Here is a 23,917-nt window from a genome sequence, read left to right on the forward strand (position 1 = left end):
ATGATCAGATTTTGAGATTGTTATATGTGTTTGGGGAAGCCAGGTACAAAGAGAGAATGAAGGAAAGATATATGTGTGTGGGGTGGGCCTAAACTCATTAAGTAATATATTTCAATTATGTTAACTTGAGTCATTTAAATTGTTTTGGTTAAATTTGTGTGATTTTCAAATCCTCAATATTCTTCCATTAATTTATGAGAATCATTATCTCCTAATATGTTTGTGACTTTGCCTGTTTCTCTTTGTATTTTCAGTTTTTCAATCTATGTTTTGATGCTGTGTGGTCACATATCTAATGTTAATGACCTGAAAAATTTTGATCACCCCTTCTCTTAATATGACTTATCACTGTCTCTTGCTTTTTTCCTTGAAGTCTATTTTGTCTAATATTATTAGTGTTACATCTCTTCCTTTCCCAGCGTGTGCCTGTTATATCTTCTTTTCATCCCTTCATTTTCAAATGTCCTATATAATTTTTATTTTATAAATATTTCTGATAAACAACTATAATGTTACCTAATTTGAAAGCCTCTGTCTTTTATAAATGGATTTAGCCAATTCATATTTATTACAGTTAGTAATACATTGTCATTTTACTTTGTGTTTTCCAGTTATTGTGTGTTCTTCTTTTTTTTCCCCTCCTTTCCCACATCTTTTATCTGTTTCCTTTTTAAAGGAGGCTCACATTTCTTCGTTCTATTTTTTCCCTCATTTATTTGCAAGTTATACTTTCCATTTAAAATTTAATATTAGGAAAATTCTTAAATTTTTAACACTCATAATTGATCTTCTATTTTTCTGCCAATATCTAGAGTTTTAACTACCTATATTGCACTCCCTAAAATGTTTTTTACCTCCCTTTGTTCCATATTTCCTTCCCTCCAGCACCTACCTGTGTTGATATAATCTGGAATTTGGATGCTAGATTGTAATTTCTATATCTTTTTCTTTTTGTATAATACATAAGACTTGAGTAAAATTTGTCTCTTTTTAAAACTTTTTTCTTCTTTCTTCCTTCCTTTCTTTCTTCCTTCCTTTCTTCCTTCCTTTCTCCGTCCTTTCCCCTTCCTTCCTTCCAACCTTACTTCCCATATCTCTTATTTTTCTATATTTCGTTTTCTTCTTGACCGAATATATAATACATTAACTCTTTCAGAGTAGGTTATTAAACCTTTTTGATACCTAGAAAGTCTGTAAATATATCTTCTCCTAACAATTAAACCATTATTCCATTGGTCACAGAGTTTCTAGTCCACAGTTACTTTCCCTCAAAACTTTGCAGTTACTGCTCCACTGTCTTCTCATGTGTAATACTCTGATGGTGTGCCTGATTCCATGCTGATTGCCATTCAATTCTAAATTGTCTTCTCTCTATGCATCTCTGAGAAATTTTGTAACTTCTCTTTATATTGTTTGTTCTTAGTCACCTCAAAGAATGTTTAGGTGTGTGTATCTTTTCCCCCATTTATATCTACTGCATCACTGGATTTTTTCACACTGAGAGCACAAATATTCAGATTTCAGAAATGTTCTTCTACTATTCCTTTAATTGTTCCCATCTTTGCATTGGATTTACTTTCTCTCTTTCTAATAGAAGACATCCTTCTATAAGGTGGTTTTTGAATCTTCTGGTTCCATTTTCCATCTCTCTAAATTTTTCAGTCATGCTTTCTGTTTCTTTTTGTGTTGTATTCTGTAAGAATTCCTTGGCTCAGCACTTCATATGAATTCTCTTTACAGGGAAGGTCACCTATTTATTAGGAGTTTGACTACAACAATCTTTTTAAAATTTCTAGAATCTGTAGTTAATTGTGTTTTGGGAAGAGAATTCACTCTTTCCTCCCTCTGAGGATATCAGCCATCCTTAAGTCAAAGTCAGATTCTGTTTGTCCTGTTAACTCTATTTTCTTGGGTGTAAATTCTTCTATTTACTGTGTTTGGTGTCTGCCTTCTGTGTTCTTTGCATTGCTCAAATACTTGGTGATTCTTATTGGTGATCCTTTTCATTTAAGACGCCCTGTTTACAGCTATTGCATGCACACCATGGTGCAGGATGCTAAGAAGGGTGGGTAAAAGGAACACCCAGTTCTTCCTAAGTGTAGGCAGCCACTCTGGACAATGCCAGCCTCCCTTCAATGTCATACTCACTGCCTATGCTACAAAGCAGACATTCTGTTGTTCACTGCATGGCCCAAGGGAGGAAAGGGTGAGAGAGGGCTAAAGAGAGGACCAAGAGAAATAAAAATTACAGCTACTCCTAGTTGATTCTACAACCCCATCACCTGTCGACTCCCCCGGCCATGAGTTCACCTTGTAGTGGAGGCTTGTAGATCCTCTCGCTCTGTGCAGCAGTCCTCTGCTGTATGTAGGTTTAGGTGTGTGGTTTCTTTCTTTTATCTGATGATATCAGATTTTATATATACATAATTATTTTATAGGATTTGAAGAGGAAGGGGGAAGCTTCCCAAACAATCACCAAATGATCACCAAACAACCAGGAGAAGGGAATTCAGGGTCAGATGAAGGGAAGAAGAAAAAAAAAAGACAATTTATGGACTTAGTCTATGTGTATGAAGAAAAGCTTTTGCAAACACGTAAATATCAAATGATTAACCTTTGATCTTCACTTGTTTTTTAATTGTGTTCACTAATGAGATACCCTTTTTCATTTTCAGGTCTTAAATATAATCATGGCCAAACCTTATGAATTTAATTGGCAGAAGGAAGTTCCTTCGTTTTTGCAAGAAGGAGCAGTTTTTGACAGATATGAAGAGGTAAAGAAGCATTATTAATCATTTCTCTCAAAACATTCTTATAATTATTTCATTTTAATCACAGTATTGAGTAAATAGTCTGACATAAGTAAGAATATCCTGGAGATTTATAAGCTGGAATAGTTGGAAAGAGTCAAAGTTATGAGATATAATAATAATGATAATGATACTATAATTTACTGAGCACTCTCCCTGTGCCAGATATAGTAACAATGATGATACTATAAATTATTATGTGCTTACTGTGTGCCAGACAACTTTCTAAGCACTTCCTGTGTATTATTTGTTCAATTCCTTATAATAACCTTATAAAATTGTTGCCATTATTATGCTTGTCTTACAGATGAGTTTCATGGAGTAATAGTTTTTGCTTAATGAAGTGCTTCTGTCAGGCTTTCCACATAACACTTTCTATTTGTCATAACTGTAGTAGTGATTGGACTTTGTGCTGGTCACGTGCTTTGCTCATCTCATTTATACACATCAGTTTGACCAAAGCTTTGTGTGCCTCTGCTTCTATTATTTATTGCTTGTGCCCTTGCAAGGTGGTGATGGCTCCAGACTTTCTAGAAACCAGGGGCTTTGGGCCACCTGTCTGTTCAGAAGGTTTAGGACGGAGAGTGGAAACCTCCTTTGCATTGTTAACATGTTGTTTTTCTTAGAGTTTATTTGAATTTGAGGTGACTTGTGGAGGGGTGTGTGATGATACTGTGTTGCCTCTAAGGCGAAGTAAGATGCAAAACTTGTTCAGACTTCATGCAGAGTCAGGGTTGGTTCCCTTCAAAATCAGTGGAATGTATGTGGCTCATCGTGGTGACCTCCCAGGGGTTCAGATCATCAGGCCTTTTCGTGAGGTCTGTGGGCTGACACAACTCACTAACTGGTTGACTTGTTTTTTCAAAAATATGTATCATAATACTCTCTAGATTTGTACCATAGTAGTTTTGTGTAAACAGAAGTGAGAAAGGCAAAGGATGGACCCAAATGTAGTCAGTATTCTTCATACTGAATTGAAGTATTGTGATGACAGCTATCTATACTACTGAAACTTTACTGCTTCCCTGAAAGAACATCATTCTGCTATAAGAAGAAACAAAACAATTTTCTACCACCTGGAGGCAACCATTGTTAACTCTTTTTCAGTTTTCTTCTAGTCTGTTTTCTAATTGTTTTTCCTCTTCCATAGTTGTCATCATAGAGTAATCTTGAAAATACAAATCAGAACCTCTTCTTCCTCTATTTAAAATGCTTCCATGACTCCCTCTTGTAGGATAAAGGTGACTCATCAGAATGCAATACAGGTCTTCCATAATTTGGCTCCTGCCTAATTCTACAGCCTCATTTCCCACCAGTTTTCTACAAACACTCTCTGTTTTAACCCTAAGAATATGCTTAATATTCCCCCAATAAACTATTCTATTTCATGTTTTGTGTTTACTTGTGCCTTTTCCTGAAAGGCACTTATCCCTCCTTGTTTGACTGGAAAACTCCTATTTATTCTTCAGAACCCAGATGAAAAATATTTACTCTTTGATATCTCCCTTGGCCCATTTGATAAGAATTGATCACTCCTTTGTGTTACCACTAAACTACCCTTGCACATACTATACTGCAGTCACATTTCATTTAATGTTTTTGTCTTTCCTAGTATACTCTGAGTTTCTTGAGGTCAAGGACCATATTTTACTTATCTTTTTCTCTCCAGGGACTAGCAGAATGCCTACAATTGCCAAATTCACTGTAAATATCTAGTATCAAAAGGGATTTTAGGGCTTCCCTGGTGGTGCAGTGGTTGATAGTCCACCTGCCGATGCAGGGGACACGGGTTCATGCCCCGGTCCGGGAAGATCCCACATGCCGCAGAGCAGCTAGGCCCGTGAGCCATGGCCACTGAGCCTGCATGTCTGGAGCCTGTGCTCTGCAACAGGAGAGGCCACAATAGTGAGAGGCCTGCGTACTCCAAAAAAAAAAAAAAAAAAAGGGATTTTAAAGGACATGGAAGCAACCTAAGTATCCATCGACAGATGAATGGATAAAGAAGATGTGGCACATATATGCAATGGAATATTACTCAGCCATAAAAAGAAACAACATTGAGTTATTTGTAGTGAGGTGGATGGACCTAGAGTCTGTCATACAGAGTGAAGTAAATCAGAAAGAGAAAAACAAAGACCATATGCTAACACATATATATGGAATAAAAAAAATGGTTCTGAAGAACCTAAGGGGAGGACAGGAATAAAGACGCAGATGTAGAGAATGGAATTGAGGACAGGGGGAGGGGGAAGGGTAAGCTGGGATGAAGTGAGAGAGTGGCATGGACTTATATACACTACCAAATGTAGATAGATAGCTAGTGGGAAGGAGCCACATAGCACAGGGAGATCAGCTCCGTGCTTTGTGACCACCTAGAGGGGTGGGATAGAGAGGATGGGAGCGAGACACAAGAGGGAGGAGATATGGGGATATATGTGTAACTGATTCACCTTGTTATAAAGCAGAAACTAACACACCCTTGTAAAGCAATTATACTCAAATAAAGATGTTGTTAAAAAATAAAGGGGGATTTTAGATACAATTGATTCCAACTCAGTTTGGTTTTATTATAGTTTGTTCATTTTCTTGATAATTGAAATGGTGAGAGGTCCTTGAGACCTGTGTGGAAATCTGTACTTCAACACATTCAAAATATTAGAGTAAATCATATCTAATTTTCATCTTTTAAATTAAAAATTATCAATATCAACAATTTGATAGAGTTCAAGCTGAATGCAAAGTAAGTTCACTTGACTACTTTTGTCCACTTTACACAACTTGGCAAGGAGGCCAAGGGCTAACTTAGAGGCATTTCCAAGCCTTTTCTCCCAGGTAAGTCAGGTCTAGGTTGAGTACCAGCGCCACCATGTTGATGGCCATTGCCCTTCATTATAAGCTGGCGAGTGACATCTCTCCCTGAATCTGCTAGAGTATCCCAAAAGATTTGCGGTTTTCTGAGGCAGTTTCCCAGGCTCTGGACATCTATAGGATAATTAAAAAATACTTCCTGGCTTCCAGTTCCTCAGAGAAGGTCATTTTGAAGAGATTAAATGTAATCACTGGCTGAGTATCTCTTCTGCTCTCATATAAGCAGAAACCAATTAGAGAAAGAGTACTATTTTTGATAAAGTGAAATGTGATTTGATGAACTGGAAGTTTATCATCATTGAATCATTTTTATTTCTCATGATTTTTTTTGGTTATTAATCATCATAACTCACTTATATTTAGAAAATACTGATGACTTGCACTTCTAAAAGCATTTACTTTTCTTCCAGGTTCCTCTGAAAATGAGGTAAAGCTAGAAGGAAAGAAATCTTAACAAGTATTAAATACAATCTTGCTAAGCTTTCAACTTTCTTAAGTGCTATTTTACTAGGATTATAAGCAAAAACTTTTCAGCTTCATAAAGTAAATAATGCCTCTTCATAAAACATATCAAACTGGTGTTGACCTTAAAAATAAAACAGTTATTTTATCAGCAAAAATGGGTTTACTTAGGAATAGAAGAGGAGTTGCAATTCAGGACAAGGAAGCTACGGCAAAAGCCATAGACAAGTCCATAGAACAAAAGAGGGGAATATTATTGTAGAGACAAAAAGGAGGAAGTCAGGAGGGGTTGTTTTGAACAAAAATCCATTGGAGAAACGTGTGAGTTCAGGGAGCTGGCAGGTTACTCAGGGCCTGCGTTGCTGGGCTAGTCAGTATCTTGTTGGAGATGCCATGCACATCTTTTCCTTTTGGGGGCCTGTAATTGGTGATTCTTTCCTATTGATGATTCTTCTCTGGGATCTGTAACTGTCAATTCTTTCCATAGTTGATGTCCAGTGGTACCTTGTGAGAGCTTCTCCTTCTGGCCTCCTGACTCCATTTTAGTAAGGTTTCCCTTTATTAATTTTCAAACCAGAAAACCAAATAGTGTTTCAAATGGGACTGTAGCCAGTTGTTCTTATTACAATCGACCTTTGAATAACACAGTTTTCAACTGCGTGGTCCACTTTTATATGGATTTTTTACAATAAATACCTATCACAGTACCACACAATCCGCAGTTGGCTGAAATCAGCGGATGCGGAACCACGGATATGGAGGGTTTACTGTAAAAGTTATATTCATATTTTCAGCTGCACTGGGGTTGGCAGCCCTAAAACCTCACATTGTTCAAGGCTCAACTGTATTTCCCTATTCTGTAAGATTTAGTTCTTTAGAGTCACGGCCATTAACATTTTCAAGGCACCAAATATAAGCAGCAAAGATTTGTTTCTACAGTTTTTTGCATGAACAGCGGGGAGAAATGACAGCTGACAGCAAGTGGGAGGAACAGGAATTAGAGAAAACACAACCTGATCATCCCAAAAGTGCCACGGCAAAGGGGCCATTTGTGAAGAGGCATAAACGCCTTCAGCACCATATGGCAACTAACATTATCATGACGGTCTGAAGGATCGGGTAAACATTAAATTGTGTTCCACGTATTGGTTTAAAGAAGGCAGGGAAGTGTTTTAATCAGTGGGTGAGCATTCACTAGATCAGAAAAAAAATAGCATTTACTAACCACTGTTTTATAAATATGTATTATTTTGCCTATAAATGCAACTAGTTCAACTGTATTTAAGCATTATTTTATTATTTCTGCTGAGGGATTTCTTCTGAGGTAGCCCAAAATTTCAGGAACTGCAGCCTGCATTGTAGTCTCTGATTGTATTCTCCTGCCACTTTGAAAGCTGTTTTTATCTAACTTTACTTGACTTTAAGTTACTCACATGAAAAATATATTTTGTTTCCTAAGTGGTACAACAAGTGGTGTAAAAATCTTTAGACATTTTTCTATCACAGAGGAGAGAAACAGCAGTGCTTTTTAAAACCCATGCAGCCCAAATGTCTCTAACTCAACTGGCACCCTGACTTGCCTTTCATGTCCTTATTAAAGGGCTGAAGACCCCATCCTCTGGCTATTCAGGGCTCTCCCCAGCCTTTCCTAGAATTCCTAGGTGCCTACAGCTGCCTTGTGATCACTCAGCTCCTCAGTGTCGTCATACCTGACTGTTCCCTGCTCTAGTTTATTTCTCTCCCTAAACCCATTATATCACTGAACCTCAGGAGCAAGGATGTTGTGTGAAATAGGCTTTTATTAAAAATTTGGTGGTAGCAGAGGAGAATTACAGCATGCAGTAGGAGACAATAGATATCATGAGGAATAAATTTCAGAGGTCACCCGGGGCAACAGGTGTCTCTCTCATTGCCTTATTTTTTGCCCCACTCTTCCACCAAGAAGCATGTTCCTGTTTCTTTTCTTTTTTGATCTCTCACTCAGAATCCTTTTCTAATACACCCTTTTCCTTTTTCCCCTATGCCTCTTATTCCAATTAGAAACAAAAAAACAATAAACAACTCCCTCTCAAACCAAGGAGGAAAATGGGAAATTCTGGTCCCTTCTCATCCTGAGCAGTGTGGTTCCTTGTCCAGCTGAAACTCTCCCATCCAGACTCTCCTGAGACCTCCACTTTTGCGTAACTTTGAAGGGCAACGGATATACTTAAACACACAAAAATTTTAAAGACCTTTCTCCCTTGAAAGAAAAGTGGTCTGTCGTCCTTCTAGAGAAGTGGTCACCAGCAGAACTTTGCAGTGATGGACATGGTCTGTATCTGGGCTGCCTGTTACCACATGTGAAGAGGATTGTGATGCACAGTTGGTAATCTCAGGGCTTTTTCCCCCACCTGTGCACAAAATCTAGACTGCACTTATTTTTCTTAGAGTGCAAGAGTTTCTCTTTAGCAAAATTAATTCAGTTTGACATTGGGAAAGCAAACAAACAAAACAACAACAGCAAAAGTGGCCAGTGAGACTGAGGAACTGAGGTTTTATCTTAATTAATTTTAATTAAAGCTTACATAGCAACATGTGGCTGGTGGCTCTCTTATTGGACAACACAGTTTTCTAGACAATTAGCTTAAATTACAACCAGATTTTAAAATACCATCCTCTTTCCACAGCACGTAGAAAGAGCTCTCAGTTTGCTTAACTGGGATCTGCAGTTTCATCAGCCACGTCTTCTTAGTGGCAGCCAGAGCAGAGATTTGAATGTTTTATAGCTGACTCCCCTCCCCCACCACCCCACATCCCAAATGCCAGCTTGGGTTGGGCTATCCCTTTTCCTCACCTGTGGGGTTTTGTATCTGAGGCAGGCTGCCGGGTTGGAGTGCCCTTTTCTGGAGAAGCCTTGGTCTTTATTACTAACCCCTCCCACTCGCCATCCCCAAATCCCTCCCCTGCACACACACAGAAACGGAGCCCCTTGGTGCTCACAACTGCTGCCAGGAAAACAGAAACAGTTATGGTAGTTGCCAATCCCAGAGGAATATGGAAGTACAGCACCAATAAAAGCTAAAGTGAGGCCAAGTGGGACAGGCCGAATTTGGCCTCTTTCCAAGGTAGTTCTGAAAGCAAACTGTAGGGCACTCAGTGAAGCTCCAAAAGGCCCAGGCACCCTACATACCCCAGGCTGCACATCAGTGAAGCAAATAATTTAACAAATATAATTTGCAAAAAACTAAAAACATATCCTCATAGAAAGCATTTTGACTGAAAGATTTATTTAGCTCCTCAGTGAGGAAACCAGCAGGATGATAAGTCTAGCTGTAAGAGCACTGGAGGAAGAGGAAAGGAAAGCTGCAACAAGCTTTGTCAATTAGATACAAAACCGGTTACTGCCCTGGAGGGTAATAAAACTGTAACCCCTGAGGTTGTCTTTTCTACCAGACACAAATCACATGCATCCCTTACAGAACAAAAAATGGCTGCAACTTATCTAGTGAACTTCAGAAAATCTGAGCCCTAAACTAGAGTAAATAATAAGTCAAACAAGGGGGAATTCTTCTAGAGAAATAAATCATCCTTGGGTGGGTCTCTAGACAGTGTTCCTGTATAATGTGGAAAGGATACATAGCCATCTTTTAATCTCATTCCCAGTTTTGGGTGATTTAAACTCAATTGTACCCACAGTGGTAGGATATCCAGCTTACAAAGTAGAAAGTGGAGTTGTAGCACATTATTTGTATTTACAGTGAAAGATACAGAGTCGTCATAATGATAACAATTCTGATCATATTTATTAGTCTTTCAATGTTTAGAGTCAACCTAATGGTAGACAAAATATTTAATTATTATTGACAAAACAAAATGAAAAATCTATTAACTTTGTCAGTGCAAAGTAAGGGTACAGACAGATCTTGGAAAGGAAAACTAGTTGGAGACACAGAGGAAAAACCAGAGGCTTAATATTCTCAGTGGGAGGAAATGGTGATAGTTAGTTGATGGAGCATGAAATAGAGGCTTCTGTCTGTTATTTAAAGCCAATCACAAAACCAAAAAGAATGTGATTTCACATTTGGAAGGGAGAGGAGGAAAAGTAGGGAAATGAGTTAAATGGAGTTCCATTTCTGAGTTGTTATCCTAAGGAACCTATCAATATTACTATGTGTGCCTGGTGGATAATTAGTTCAGTTATTCGCTGTCTTGCCATGAGTCCTGCTTTCTTCAAGCTCCAGTACCTACTAGAATTGGACATTTAAAACAAAACAAAAAATGTGTTATATCACTTTATTGTCCACCAAATTATGTCCAAATGTCTTGCTTTGATACTGCAGGTCCTCAGCATGTGGCCCCAGATGTCCTACCACCCTCACCCCTGTGCTTTCCCCCCCACAGTCACATTGCAATGAGGAAGGTGGCAGATTGTACCCCTTGTGGGGTGAGGAGACCAAGGTGGGCAGTGGGTCCAGGGGACTGACCGAGAAGGCCTCAGAGAGCAAGCCCCCTTCGGTCTGCGTATTGGTGGGTGAGTCCATTAGAGGATCAAAGCACAGCTAAGATGAGGGGACAGTCCGAGCTCCTGCAAGGGCATGGGTGTGGGATGGGGGCATGGCTTGTCTGTCTGGGGTAGGAGGGCAGGTGGTGAAGGCAGGAGCTGCAGCTGCAGAGATGAACAGTGTCCCACCATAAATGCTTTACTTTCCAGCCCAAGCAGTAGCACTAGATCCTGAAGGCTCTAGGGATCCTTCGATGGATATTTTTTAGCAGGAAAGAGTGAAGTCTGAATATGACTGTCAAGTGGGTCTGGCTGATTAGTTGTGTCTGGGAGGGTAGACGTGGGATTGAATGGCTGGATAGACAGTCATTCAGACACATGGGAAATAAGAGGAGGGGTGGAGGATGGAAATGAATTAGAGGATTTTCTAACCTGGTGGATGTAGAAGGTGAGGGAGAGTAAGAAGTGTAAAACAAGGTTGGGATTTCCAGCCCAGGAAGCTGGGTGGACTCTGATGCTGGCACAGAGAATGTCAGAGAAGGGGTAATTTATAGATGTGCTTATGGGGTTCTTCTTCATGAAATCAGCGGTACTTATCATTGTATGTTCTGTTGTACCCCAGAAGCATTTCACATATACAGAAATCACATAAGTTTTAGTTAAAAATAAACTTCACAAAAAGAGAATTGACAAACATAGTAAACTACCCAAGAGGATGAACAAATGGATGCATTTCCTTCCTTCCTCCGTCCTCCACTCCCAGGGCTGCTGTTGACATCCTGGCTGGAGTGGGCGTCGTGAGCAGGGGCATGGTATGAACAGAAGTCTGAGAAGAAGGCAGAAGCCTCATCGTGTACAGCAGCAGTTCTGAAAGTGTGGTCCACAAACCAGCATCATCAGCATCACGTAGGACTTTATCAGAAATACAGATTCTCAGGCCCATCTCATAGATGAATCAGAAACTCTGGGAATGGGCCCAGCAGTGTATGTTTTAACTAGCCCTCTAAGAGACTTGGATGCACATCTGAGTATGAGACTCAGTGGTCATAGGACCAGGATGGGGAGCTTGGACTTCTTTCTGAGTGTTATGGGAAGCCATTTTCAACAGGGACTGACGTGATCTGGTTTACATTCTGGTGACAGTTACCTTGGTAGCTGTGTGGAGAATGGATTTGTACGGGCGGGGTGCAAAGTGCACACCGGAGGTACAGAGTATGGTTAGAGAACACCAGAAGTTTAATTTAAGGAAGGTGAGCTAGAATCTTAGTCCTTCCTTTTACTTGGTGTATCTCTACAGGCAATTTTCTTAATATCACTGTGCTAGAAAAGGGGAGCTAGGAAGGTAGGTGGGTCTGAAGAGTATGTATTATATTTCATCTAAGGATCCTATGATTCCAAATGCACCTGCCTTCAGTTACCTCTCTCTTCATCATCATCTTGTGACTTCTTCCTCATATGGTAAGAAAGGTGTGGCCAGAGCCTGAGCACTTAATCACTAAATCACGCTGAAACAATCCAAAGCTGCGAGAGCTAGTATCAGCCGGGGTTTTGCAAGAACGCCAGGACCTGTTCCTTCCTCTAGACCAGCCTTTGAAATAACAGTGCTAATAACATTATCTGTGCTCTCAGACCCCCAAAGCTTAGAGACCATTGTCATCCAAGCAGGAGGTGTTTAAGGAAAGGTCTGTATGGTTTGCAAAATTCTGGGAAGTAAGTGCACTTGAAGACAGAAGACTCTGATTTGAGCCTTGACCCTGACATTTACAAGTTATGACCTTGGGCAAGTCCTTTCACCTGCCTTAGTGAGCTTAGTGGGCTTCTAGGGGCAGAAAATTGTGGGACGGTCAATACATGATGAAACTAATGGAAGATCAGGGTTATTTTAAGTAAGGTTTGTGCAGACACATCTTGGTGCTGACTTTCTTCTTCATAGCCACAAAACTCCCTGGAGGGGGGCTATATGGAAGTCTATTTCTCAGAAGTTTCTGCTTTAATTAGATAAGGGAAGCTCTGAACAGGTTTCTTTCTGCATTTGTTGATTGTCAATTGCCTTAGGCTCAGAATAATCCATATGCAAAGTGGCATATATTGGGATGGCATGTTCTAATTCCCTTCAGTGATTTAGGACAGCAACCATTTATGTAGTCTTTGAATCTGTGGGTCAGCCATCTGGGCTGGAATAGGCACACTCAAGTGTTTGCTGGTCCAACTGGGGGCTGGCTGATTTAGGATGGTCTTAGCAGGACCCTCTCATCCCCACCCCACCTGGTCTGTCATCCTCCTGCAAGCAGATGGAGCTTGTTCTTTCCTGCACACAGCCGAGTTTCTGCTGCATGCTCTAGACCAAAGTAAGTGGGGACATTGGGAGGGGCTGCAAAGTCACCTTGCGAGCAGCGAGATTCAGGGAGGGGTGAAGGAGTGTGTCCCTCTCTGCAATCAACCATGGCTATTTTAGGTACTCTTTATGTAATCAATCATCTTGCATTGAAAAGACACAGAACAGGGCTCAACACACTTTTTCTGTAAAGGACCAGATATTAACTAGTTTAGGTTTTGCAAGCCATAGGGTGTCTGTCACAACTACTTAACTTTGTCTTTGTAGAACAAACACAGTCATAGAACATTCAGCAATCCGTAAATGAATGAATGGGCTGTGTTCCAAGAAAATTTTATTTTCAAAAACAGGGCTGTGGTCTGCAGACACCTAGCTTAGAAGACGAATAATGATACATAGAAATGAATAACAAATTAGTTTGGATGGTGATGATGATACTTTCGGGTAATTACTTTTAGCTCAGTCATTTTCCCTTATGAATGTATTATTAAATTTTCAGTTTATTCATCCTCAGTTTTATTCCCTTTTCTCTATAACTGTATTGGCTCTTGCTGAATAATCAGCTATTCTTGTCCAAGATGCTCCAGTTTTGTTTACTTGTTTCTGCTTACTCTTCTCACTTTTATGCTTTTTCCCTCTCTGTGAAGTTTCTTTGGGTTTATGTTTCTTCATTTCTTCACAAAGGTACAAGATAACTCTATTCCCTGGAGGAATAGAAGCATCTCACCCATAAAATGGTGTCTGAGTCAGTCTCATGGAAAACTCTAATACTTGAGATTCATGCTATTCAAGGGTGTAGGAAGGACTTTTTTGTGGGAAGATGAGACATGCATCCACTAGGAAGCTAGAGAAGGAAATCCGGGCTGGCGTTCAACTTACAAGGAGCTGGTGAAAAAAAAAAATGAAGCAATACAACACAAAAAGAATGTGTATAAATAATGAGTAAATCAAATATAAGGAGCTAGCTGAGGAGCTACTTAGGTCTCTGGAGTATTACTGCTATGCTAAAGAATTCAGTTAAAATTCAGTGGCTAAAATGACAGTGCTTGTTTTTCTTTTGTTTTTAACATTTGTTTTTAGTTGAAATATAGTTGATTTACAATATCATGTTAGTTTCAGGTGGACAGTGCTAGATTTTATTGCTTTTTTTTCTACCTGAGTGTAAATAGGAAAATGCACAATTCTGCTCCTTCAAATCTTGTCTATAGCTGCAGGGGAGCAGGAGGTCAATGGCTGTGGTCAGGCATCCTTTTTTTTTTTTTTTTTTTTTTTTTTTGTGGTACACGGGCCTCTCACTGTTGTGTCCTCTCCCGTTGTGGAGCACAGGCTCCGCACGCGCAGGCTCAGAGGCCATGGCTCACGGGCCTAGCCGCTCCACGGCATGTGGGATCTTTCTGGACCGGAGCTCAAACCCCTGTCCCTGGCATCGGCAGGCGGGCTCTCAACCACTGCGCCACCAGGGAAGCCCAGGCATCCTTTAATTAGGGTTGACGAGTGCAGCCTTGTGGATCTCCAGCTTGATGGCGATGGGGCCCAGAGAACATCCTGGCTGCATTCTGTTTGGGATCACACTCTGTTCATGCGTGTGGCCTGGCCATTGAATTAATGGAGTCCATTCAAGTGTGAACAAATGAACAGTAGAATGAAATATACAGCCTGTTTTAAAGTGAATCATTTTGAAGTCCCTTCTCAAGTAAGAAAATGGCATTTCTTTAAACTCAGTTTCATGTGAATGAATTCCCTGCTCCTAAAAATGATGATAAATGTTTTCGTTGTTACTGGTTTTGGTTCTTTTTAGGGGGGATGCTTTTCAGTCCTTATGTTCTCAGAAAGACAGCAGCAAGTGGTCTTGAAAAGCAGGGTTTTAGTTCCCTGCCCAGAAATTGAACCTGAGTAGCCTAGATGTAAACCAGGAATTCTAACCACTAGTCCACCAGGGGCTAAAGGCTAAAAACAAAGAGGTTCTGGCTCTTGCCCCATTTGAAAACAAGAATGTTTCAAGGAGGTAAAAACTGTAAAATCAGGTACAAAATTTATTATTATTAGCACAACACAACCTGTGGGAGAGCACACAGGGAAACTGTTTATTTAAGGCAGAAGCAAGGCAGAGATGCGCACCCAAAGAGAAAGGGTGTGGGCGTCCTCCCTAATGAGGAGGAGTGCAGTAAAGAGGCAGTTCAATCATTTATATAGGGCAGTTTTTCCAGGTCGTTGTTTACCTTGGGCCAATTACCTCGTTTCTTTTCCACACCTCACCTGTCCTAGGACCCTCTCCAACACGCATGCGCGTGTTTTTGCCAAGATGGATTCCAGCACAGAGGCCTGTGGGAGGTTTGAGATCACCTATTATGGGGTGGGGCCCCCTCTCTCTGAGCCCCGGAGGAGGCTTTCTACACGTGCAGTCCAGGGAGTTCTCCTTAACCTCAGGAGTGGTCATCTTATCTCTTTATTCCAGCAGAGTTCAGCTCCTGTCCTTGGTGTGTCTAAGGAAAACAAAGCTCTAATTTTACTTCACTTGGTAAATACCAGCTGTCCAGCCAGGGCCCATCTACCTCCTACCTCACTTGCAGTAGAAATATCTGCCATTGTGAACCCTCACCAGGTGCTCTACAAATGGTATCATTGTGTAAATGCTCTACAGACATTATTTCATTCAAGCCTCCCAAGAACCCTGTTGTTAGGTGGGTCTTTGTAGCCTCATTTTACAGATTACAAAATCAAGCCTTAACATGGTTAAACACCTCCCCTGAGGTGACATAACTCTTCACAGGCTGAGCTGAAAGATGTCATGCTAGCTAGCCTGCAGTGGTTCTCAAAGTGTGATCCCTGCAGCAGCCTTAGCTGCACATGCAGAACTTGTTAGAAGTGCCAATTACAGGCTCCACCCCAGACCTACTGAATTGGGAATGGCAACTGCAGGTGGACTCCAACAGTCTGTGTTTTAAGAGCCCTCTGGGTGATCCTGATGCAGCTCGAATTTAACAACCACTAGGCATAGGGCAAGGGAAGGAGTTTTAGACTTCCTTAGAAGGAAAAAATAAAATAAAGTCCTTTACAACTAATCTCCCCAAACAGGCAATTCAGATAAACAGGGAAAGACTGTTCACTAAAAGAGACTTTTCTTTTTTCCAGAGGAGTTGAACGTATTAGATTTTATTGAGCTCTTCTAGGTGCCAGGCACAGTGCTAAGCAGTTGACGTCAGTCATCTCTTTAAACCCGCAGGTGGTTGCGAGGATGAAATGAGATTTTCCACATTACACAGGTGGGGAAAGAGAAGCTTAAATCAGTTAAGAAATTGCCTACTACCCAACACGTAATCATGGGCAGAGCCAGTCTCCAGGACTGATGTCTTGATGAAGAGAACATACAGGAATCACAGCTATCAGTACGATGACTTGACATATTGGAATGGCTGCCATTTGCAAATGATGGGGTTCAGAATATGCCACCCCCAAATATAGCACCCTTAGTATATTGAGTATTTTAAGGTGAAGGAGTTTGAGAAAACAGCAGAAGCAGGACGGTCACTCTGACCTTCCCATGACTCCCCACCTCTCCTCTGAAACAGGTCATAAAACCCACATGTGAGAGGTGTGCTTCCTACTCCTGGACAAAAAGGGGATCCTTATCTTTTGAAGAAAAGGGGGCTCTGAGAAGAATCTGAACAAACAGCCCTTCCGAAGTCCCCCCCTCCCAGTTTATTACACTTACCTCATACTCCTCGACTCTCATATTTCTCCACAACTGTCTACTCTTCTGCAAACCCAGCGCAAAAATACTCAAGCTTAACTGTTTCTTCTAGTCCTCGTTTTCATATAAGGGCTCCCAGGTCACCTAAAACTTATATTAAATACATTTATATGCTTTTCTCCTGCTGATCTGTTTTGTCAGTTTAATTTTCAGACCCAGCCAGGGACCCTAAATAGGTCAAGGAAATCTTATTGCTCCCCTACACAAAGAAGCATTTTTTGCGGAAATATGTATGATTGAAAAAAAACCCAAACTACCTATTGAAAAAACACTTTCTGAAGTTCCTTAATGAAGGCTGTTTAACTCTTTTAGTCACCGATTTGCTTTATCTATTTAAGACCACAATTATTATATTACTACAGCCAGGAGTTCTTAACTGTATTCTGCTAAAGAAATGAGGATGGGCAAAAAAATTATTTTTCATTTATTTGCCCCTAAGAGCAAATAACTGCCTCATAAGCAACCCTAAAAACACTAGTACCTCTACCTTAGAATCAGTGAAAATCAGCATTTAAGGATAAAAAAATACTAAGCAGGACTTTTTTAGTCTTTACATTTTGGGGGAAGACCCCACACAACTAGATAAAATGTACTATATGAAAGGAATATAATATTTCCTTTCTTTGCTTTTTTTTTTACATTTCCTTTTTTAATGAAATATTTTATTTACTTTTAATTTTTATTTACCTACTTATACAAATTTTTATTGAAGTATAGTTGATTTACAATGTGATGAACTTATTTTTTTTAATTTAATTTTTATTTTCTATTGGAGTATAGTTGATTTACGATGCTGTGTTAGTTTCAGGTGTACAGCGAAGTGATTCAGTTATACATATACATATTTCCATTCTTTTTCAGATTCTTTTCCCATAAAGGTTATTACAGAATTTTGAATAGAGTTCCCTGTGCTATTACATTTCCTTTCAATCAATAGAAATAGACATAAAATATCCTCAGCAGGGAAACCTGTCTTTTAATACTGAATATTGATTCAGATAAATTAATAAGAAACACATGACTTTTAAACTGCTTATTCTTAAAACCATAAATAGTAGGCAATTGCTCTGAAATCCTGCCTCATCAAAACATTTAATGAAGCGGATGGGCTGAGCCAGAATAGCTTCCCAGGAATGTAAGCCAACATACTCTTTCTACTGAAGAGTCACCCTGAGGACAGTTTTGCTGCTGCCTCCAGTGCTCTCCTACTGTGGATTGTCTTCTTCCAAGTACCTAAAAGGGCAGAGGATTCTCTCAACTTTGGTGAGATGCAAAAAGGAGCCTAGTTTTTGGATGCTCAGCAGAGCCAAGTTGCCAGGATATTGTTTGCAAATAAAGGGTTTGTACTAAGTGGTATTTAGGGTGAAATCTTTGCCAGAGAACTCTTTCTTGAAGAGTTTGAAGTACACAGAGTTGGTTAAGGGCATGGGTTTGGAGTTAAACAGAAATAGCTTCAACTTGGGCTTTGCTGCTCAAGAGATCTGACCACGAGCCAGTCTTAAACCCACTAGGCACTAAGCCACAGCTTCCTTGTCAGGAAAATGGGGGTGATAATACCTACCTCACAGAGCCATGATGAGGAATAAGTAAGATGGATCTTTTTACAGTGTAAGTTGGAGTATACCCCTCTTCTACTTTAACCCTTCAGTGGCTTCCTACTTCATTCCAAATAATTTCCAGAGTCCTCCTTGTCCCCTTACAAATCCCTTACAAAACCCATCACTTCATTGTCCCATTGATGTTCCCTGGAAGTATTAGACACAAACCTCAGGGCTTTTGCACTTGCAGCTTCTGCTCTGACTGCTCTTCTCCATGTATCATCAGTTCTCCTGGTTTACTTCCTCACTTCTTTCCAGTTTTCCTCAAAGTCACCTCATCTAAAGAGGCCTTCATCATCATCTTATTTAAAAAACACATGTGCCCGTGCGCACACACACACACACACACCCCTTACCTTTTAGATTTTTTTATCTTCACATTTATCAATTCCTGATATATTATTTATTTGCTCGTTGTTCATTGTCAAAGTCACACATAGAATATAAACCAAGAGACAGATACATTGTTTTTGTTTACTGCTATGTCCCCAGCAGGGAATTCATTCATCGCCTCACAGATATTTAATAAGCATCTCTGATGATCCAGCAATTCCTTGGTTACATATCTGGGACTCAAATTGATTTTTATTTAAATGGTTCCTAATTTGTAAAGACTTTTAAGGGTCCAAGAAACTGGAACTGGAGCTCCTTTAGGGCAACCTGGAGAAGGGTTAGAAAGGGATCCCATCTGTGGCAGCCGTGGAGCTGTGCCATTTACATCTCCGTCCAAGACAAAACTGTCACTAGGAGTGTAGTCAGTGGGACGGCCTCCCCTGCAGCATCCTCACCCCTGCGACGTTCAGCTGAGGCTCCCAGCCAACGAGTGACATGGCAGAGACTGGAGCCAACCCTTTCCTGCCCCAGGTGAGGCTCCTCTGGTGGGTGGTTGTTGCTCTGGGGCTCCCATCCACCTTGCAGAGACGCTCTCAGAGCTGCCCTGCAGTCTGAGACCCTTCCTACCTGCTCATCCTTCCTCCCTCCTCTGCTTTCACAGTCATTAGTCCTGCCGTGGGATTTGAAGGCTCTCCCTGCCTACTCCTGTTTCTTCTCCCCTTTCTCTTTCATACGCATTTCCCGTAATCAATCAATTCCCTGTAATCAATCAAGTTCATCTTGGTGTCTGTTCCTAGATGACCCAACTCATGCAACAGCCCTTCCTTCAGGTAGAAGAGTCATGTGCTAAACCTTTGGACTGCAGTTTTCTGAAGCCAAGTCTGTGCTCAGAATTCTCTAGGTTGGGAGCAGTGGTCCTCCTGTGCATGTGCCAGTGATTTCTGCACCTCTTTTAGACACAATAAAAAATGATAGAACCAGGATTGGTCCTTAGAGCCAGTGGGGACTGTATATCTTTGAAGCCTAAACATAAACTATTTCAGAAGATAAAAGTGGAAAAGGAGCGACATCTCATGCAGCTAATGTTAAGATAAAGCATTTTTACAAGCTGGACTATTTAAGTGGGCAATGCCGATATTCAAAGGGAAATTCCGTGAAAGTTATTTGAGATTCCTTTCCTTTCAGTGACTCTATTCAACACAGACTGTTATCTCCATTTGGCCCTAGTTCAAAATGTTATTTCTTTGATCAGCCTCTTCAGATGTATGTCTTCTGTGTTGCTATATGTATAATCCCTGGCTCATTGTAAGTTATTATCCTGGAACTGAATGTGTTTTTATTAGAAGTGGTTTACTGAAAAGAAGGATTTACTAGCTTATGATCCTGTTTCAAGCGCTTATGCAAAGCACATCTTCTGATGTTCTTAGAATTTTTTTGGAAGGGGAGGATGTTAAAGAAAACGTTATTCATGACACTTGTTAAAAATAAGACAGACTGTGTTCAGGAGACTACTACAATGGGGCTTTTGCAGGAGGGGAGAGAAGTTGAGCTCAACTTTGAATACAATAGGGAAAGAAAGATTTATAGCCAAGGAGCAGGTTGGGGGGCGGGTCAATGGATGGAGAATTACTAAAAGGAAACATCAGGGGTAAGGAGAGATTTGGGCTAAACCATCCTAATAGGATTCTTGCTGAAGGCAAGCCAGGGTGATCAGACATCACCTGGGAGATGGTGGAGGTTGAAGAACCAGATCAGATACCAAGGGTGATCAGATACTGAGGGTGGAGGATTCTAGCTAAATCAACTTATTAGCAGGATTCTTGCTAACACTGGGCAATGCAAAGACAGACACAGAAGTCCAAAAGTCAAGGCCTATTTCAGAAGAAGATTCAGAGGAGCCTGACTAAAGTTGGCTCAAGGAGAGAATCTTTGGGGTGGGATGTGTGTGTGGCGGTGGTGGTGACATATGTTTTTAATACTTGTTGTAAATGTTTGTTACGAAAAACATTTCTTTTCCTCCTTGGCTCTGAGTAATCTGGTCTTCTTTCATTTTTCTCATTTTAGTTACTACAGCAACTGTTTTGACTAACATGACTGTTTTCCTTCCCAAGAAAGTTACTTTCTTGAGTGACCACCCACTCCATCGAAAGGCATGTTTTGTTGACTTTCTTTTTCTTTTTGCACTCTGAGAGGTAATTGGCGAATATCTTAGGAATAATTTCTTCAAGTGTTGTCTGACAAGAATCAGGGAGCCTGTCTCAGTGCCCTGCTACAAGACAAGAGCGCTCTCAGAGTCTAAGTGTTCATACTTGGCCTCAAAATGCCCACAACAGAGATGCTTCTGGGAGAGGGTAGGACAAAGAGAGACAGATACAGGGTTTGACATCTCAAACTGGCAGACGTTAATAGTTAAGACCCAAAGATTCAACATCTTTATCTGGAAGTAAAAGAGAAAATGGAGATTCCTAAATATTGAGGACTGTAAAGTGAGCAGACAGAAATACAGAGTTTGACTCTTTCAGGTGGATCATTTGAGCAATTCCTTCTTCTTCCCAAATTCAGATCCTAATTGAGCTGATCAGCTTCTCACAGAGCCAAGGATATGTCAGAGCCCTTGTTAACAGCAAACACCATCAGGCCCACTTTCAGTTTCTTTTTAAAAGATGACATAAAAAGTCAGGAAAGGTGCTGTGCCTTCCTCTTGCTCGTTTTCAGCAGCCTTCATCGACTCTCCCAAGCCAGGTCACTTTGAAAGGTGACAATGATGTTCTTCATTTCTGAGGTCAGAATAAAATGAAATGAATGGGTTAAATCCATCTACTTGTTATCAGAATAAGGGTTCCCTGTATTTCACGATCATTGCTGAAATCGGCTCTCTAAATGCTCATGGTTGGCTACTGAGAAGGAGAACTTTTCATTTCTGCTTCTGTGGAATTGTGAAGATAGATAGTAGGTCCAGCACCTGTAAAACATGCCTAACAATCTCTTGATTGCCCTTCAGTATCTGAGAGTGAAATCAAGGAGGTGCGAGGCAGGGGCTCCCAACCCAGGGACAGTCTCCTCTGGTCGCTACTCCCCGACATGCCCTTGAAGAAGGAAGAACTAAAACTTCATTCTGATGGCTTGCCCTCTGTGCCTTATGTGGACTGAGGCTGCCTGGGGCATAGAGCAAAGCCTGACCTCTCTGAGCAGAAACCACACTTTAGCGAGTCTAGCTCCACAGTAATTTACAAGCTCTGGGTTATCCTCATGTGTAGACCTCCCGATCTGAATTCTGGATCAGTGGAAATAAGCGCTCACAGTACCACTGCACATCATGAAGAACCAACTGACAGAGATGCTTTCCCCACCATGATGTATTGATATAATTCTGCCACATATTATCTGTGCCCTCTTGGGTGACTTGCTAATCTCAGAGAAAATCTGTCAGGTAGGGGAGGTGGCATTTACCACATTTGTTTCTTAGATGATTCACCATAAACAATACTAGAAACATGAGTCATAGTCACTGTCGCTGTGTTCTTATATTGATAATCAGTAATAATGTAATGGGTGCAGGTTATGCATCAAGCCCTGCAGTGCCCACAGGTGGCCTGTAAGATGTGTTATTTTCATGTTGCCATCCCTGCTTTTGGAGATGAAGAGACAAAGCTCAAATAAGCCTGTAAGTGTCCAGCCATGTTTGGATCAGGTCTGTTGGACCCTAAAACCAATGTAACATGCCCAGTAGTTTCAGGTGTTCATGAAATGGGCTTCATGCTTATTTACACATGTTTCTTCCACATCCCAAAGTCAGCTGTAGTGCAGAAGTAGGTGCCACTAGATAAAATGCATTAGGGATTTAAGTTGAAGACAGAAAAAAATATGGGAATGTACATCAAGTTAGGGGTAAAATTAGCAGGCAGCCACTCTATGGGCAGCAAAAATGTTCCATAAAATTGAAAGAATTTTTGATCATGGTGACCAGAGTAATGCAGGAAAGAAAAACAGTTATAGGATTCAAAGTGTCTGTCAGATTACAAGGAAAGCAATAGATTAGGAAAAATAATTTTTCTTTATACCAAGAAAAAATTCTGATAGCTTTCTACAACAACCGGTAATAAATACAGTCTGTACAGTTGGTGGAGTTCACAAGAGAATCCATAAAAATGATGTAACTAGAACTGAAGCATTTCCGAAGCCCTTCTGACCTGAGTGATGGTCACTGGACTTCAGTGACAAGGAGAACAGCAAAGCCTCCTTCAGATGTGATGCTGAGCAGTTCCCTGGGCACACTCCCTGACAGTGTCTCTTTCTCACTTACAGGTCTCAAAGCAGGTGTGATGCAAATGCGTGCTTCAGTGTAGCCATCAATCTCAGCTCTGCCCCCCCAGCTACATGACACTGGGCAAGACGCTTAATTTCCATACCTCAATGGCCCCCTCCTCTGTAAAATGGGAATAATAATAGTACCTCCCTCATGGGAAATTGGGCGGTTAATAAGTTAATGTGTACAAAGCTCAGACCATTGTCTGGTGCTTAGTTAGCATTGTTTTGTTGTTAGTGGTTTATAATGTTATTTATATTTGGTTAGACGCTTTGTGGCCTTTCTCTAACTCAGACTTCACTTGTCCCTCTTCAGCCTTAACAAAGCCCTTTCTCTTCCTCCAGTGTTGATCAAACCATGTTTACCCAAAGGAGGAGCCTCCAAGGCAGTGTTCACTCACTGACAACCCAAACACCCACTGATTTTAGGCAGAGTGGGACCTGCTCGGCAAGGTTGACAGGGTAGAACAGACCCAGGCTTTGGAATCAGAGAAACCAGTTTGAATCCCAGGTCTGTTATTTATCCACTGTAGCTTTAAAGAATTGACTCTCCTTCAAACATTTTTCCCCTTATTTCTAAACACTGCATGTCTGATAAGGTAACCACTAATCATACCTGGCTGTTCAAATGAAAATGAAAAGTTCAGTGCCCCTGTCACACTAGCTACATTTCAAGGGCTTCATAGCCCCACGTAGCCTTCATGGCCTCCACGTTGGGCTGTGTTCATCTGGCACATTTGCATCATCACAGAAAATCTATTGAACAGTGTTGGATAGTAGCCCTGAATTACACAGTAGTTTTCTCCTAACTATTACCAGTTATTCGGCATTGACCTCGTCCCAGGCACTTGGGCTTTCTCAACTTTGAGAGCCATGTGAAGTTGGTAGCAGTTTTCTCAAGTTACAGGTGAGAAAAGTGAAGCTTGGAGAGATGAAATGGCACCAGTGCAAGATTCTCTGGCAGATGCCTGGTGA

The 23,917-nt window shown here is 40.8% G+C and overlaps 1 protein-coding gene across 1 annotated transcript in view; it reads left to right on the forward strand.

Annotated features, from left to right (window-relative positions):
- The window catches only part of PLCB4 (phospholipase C beta 4), a 421,917-nt gene that overhangs the window by 257,815 nt on the left and 140,185 nt on the right, over positions 1-23,917 (forward strand). Inside the window, exon 4 of the mRNA XM_081256673.1 lies at positions 2,676-2,774. Within this exon, the coding sequence (XP_081112799.1) occupies positions 2,691-2,774 (84 nt within the window). The 5' untranslated portion in view covers positions 2,676-2,690. The remainder of the gene's footprint in view (positions 1-2,675; positions 2,775-23,917) is intronic.

The sequence above is a fragment of the Mesoplodon bidens genome (assembly GCF_964165515.1).
Source record: "Mesoplodon bidens genome assembly, chromosome: 15".
Lineage (NCBI taxonomy): Eukaryota > Metazoa > Chordata > Mammalia > Artiodactyla > Ziphiidae > Mesoplodon > Mesoplodon bidens.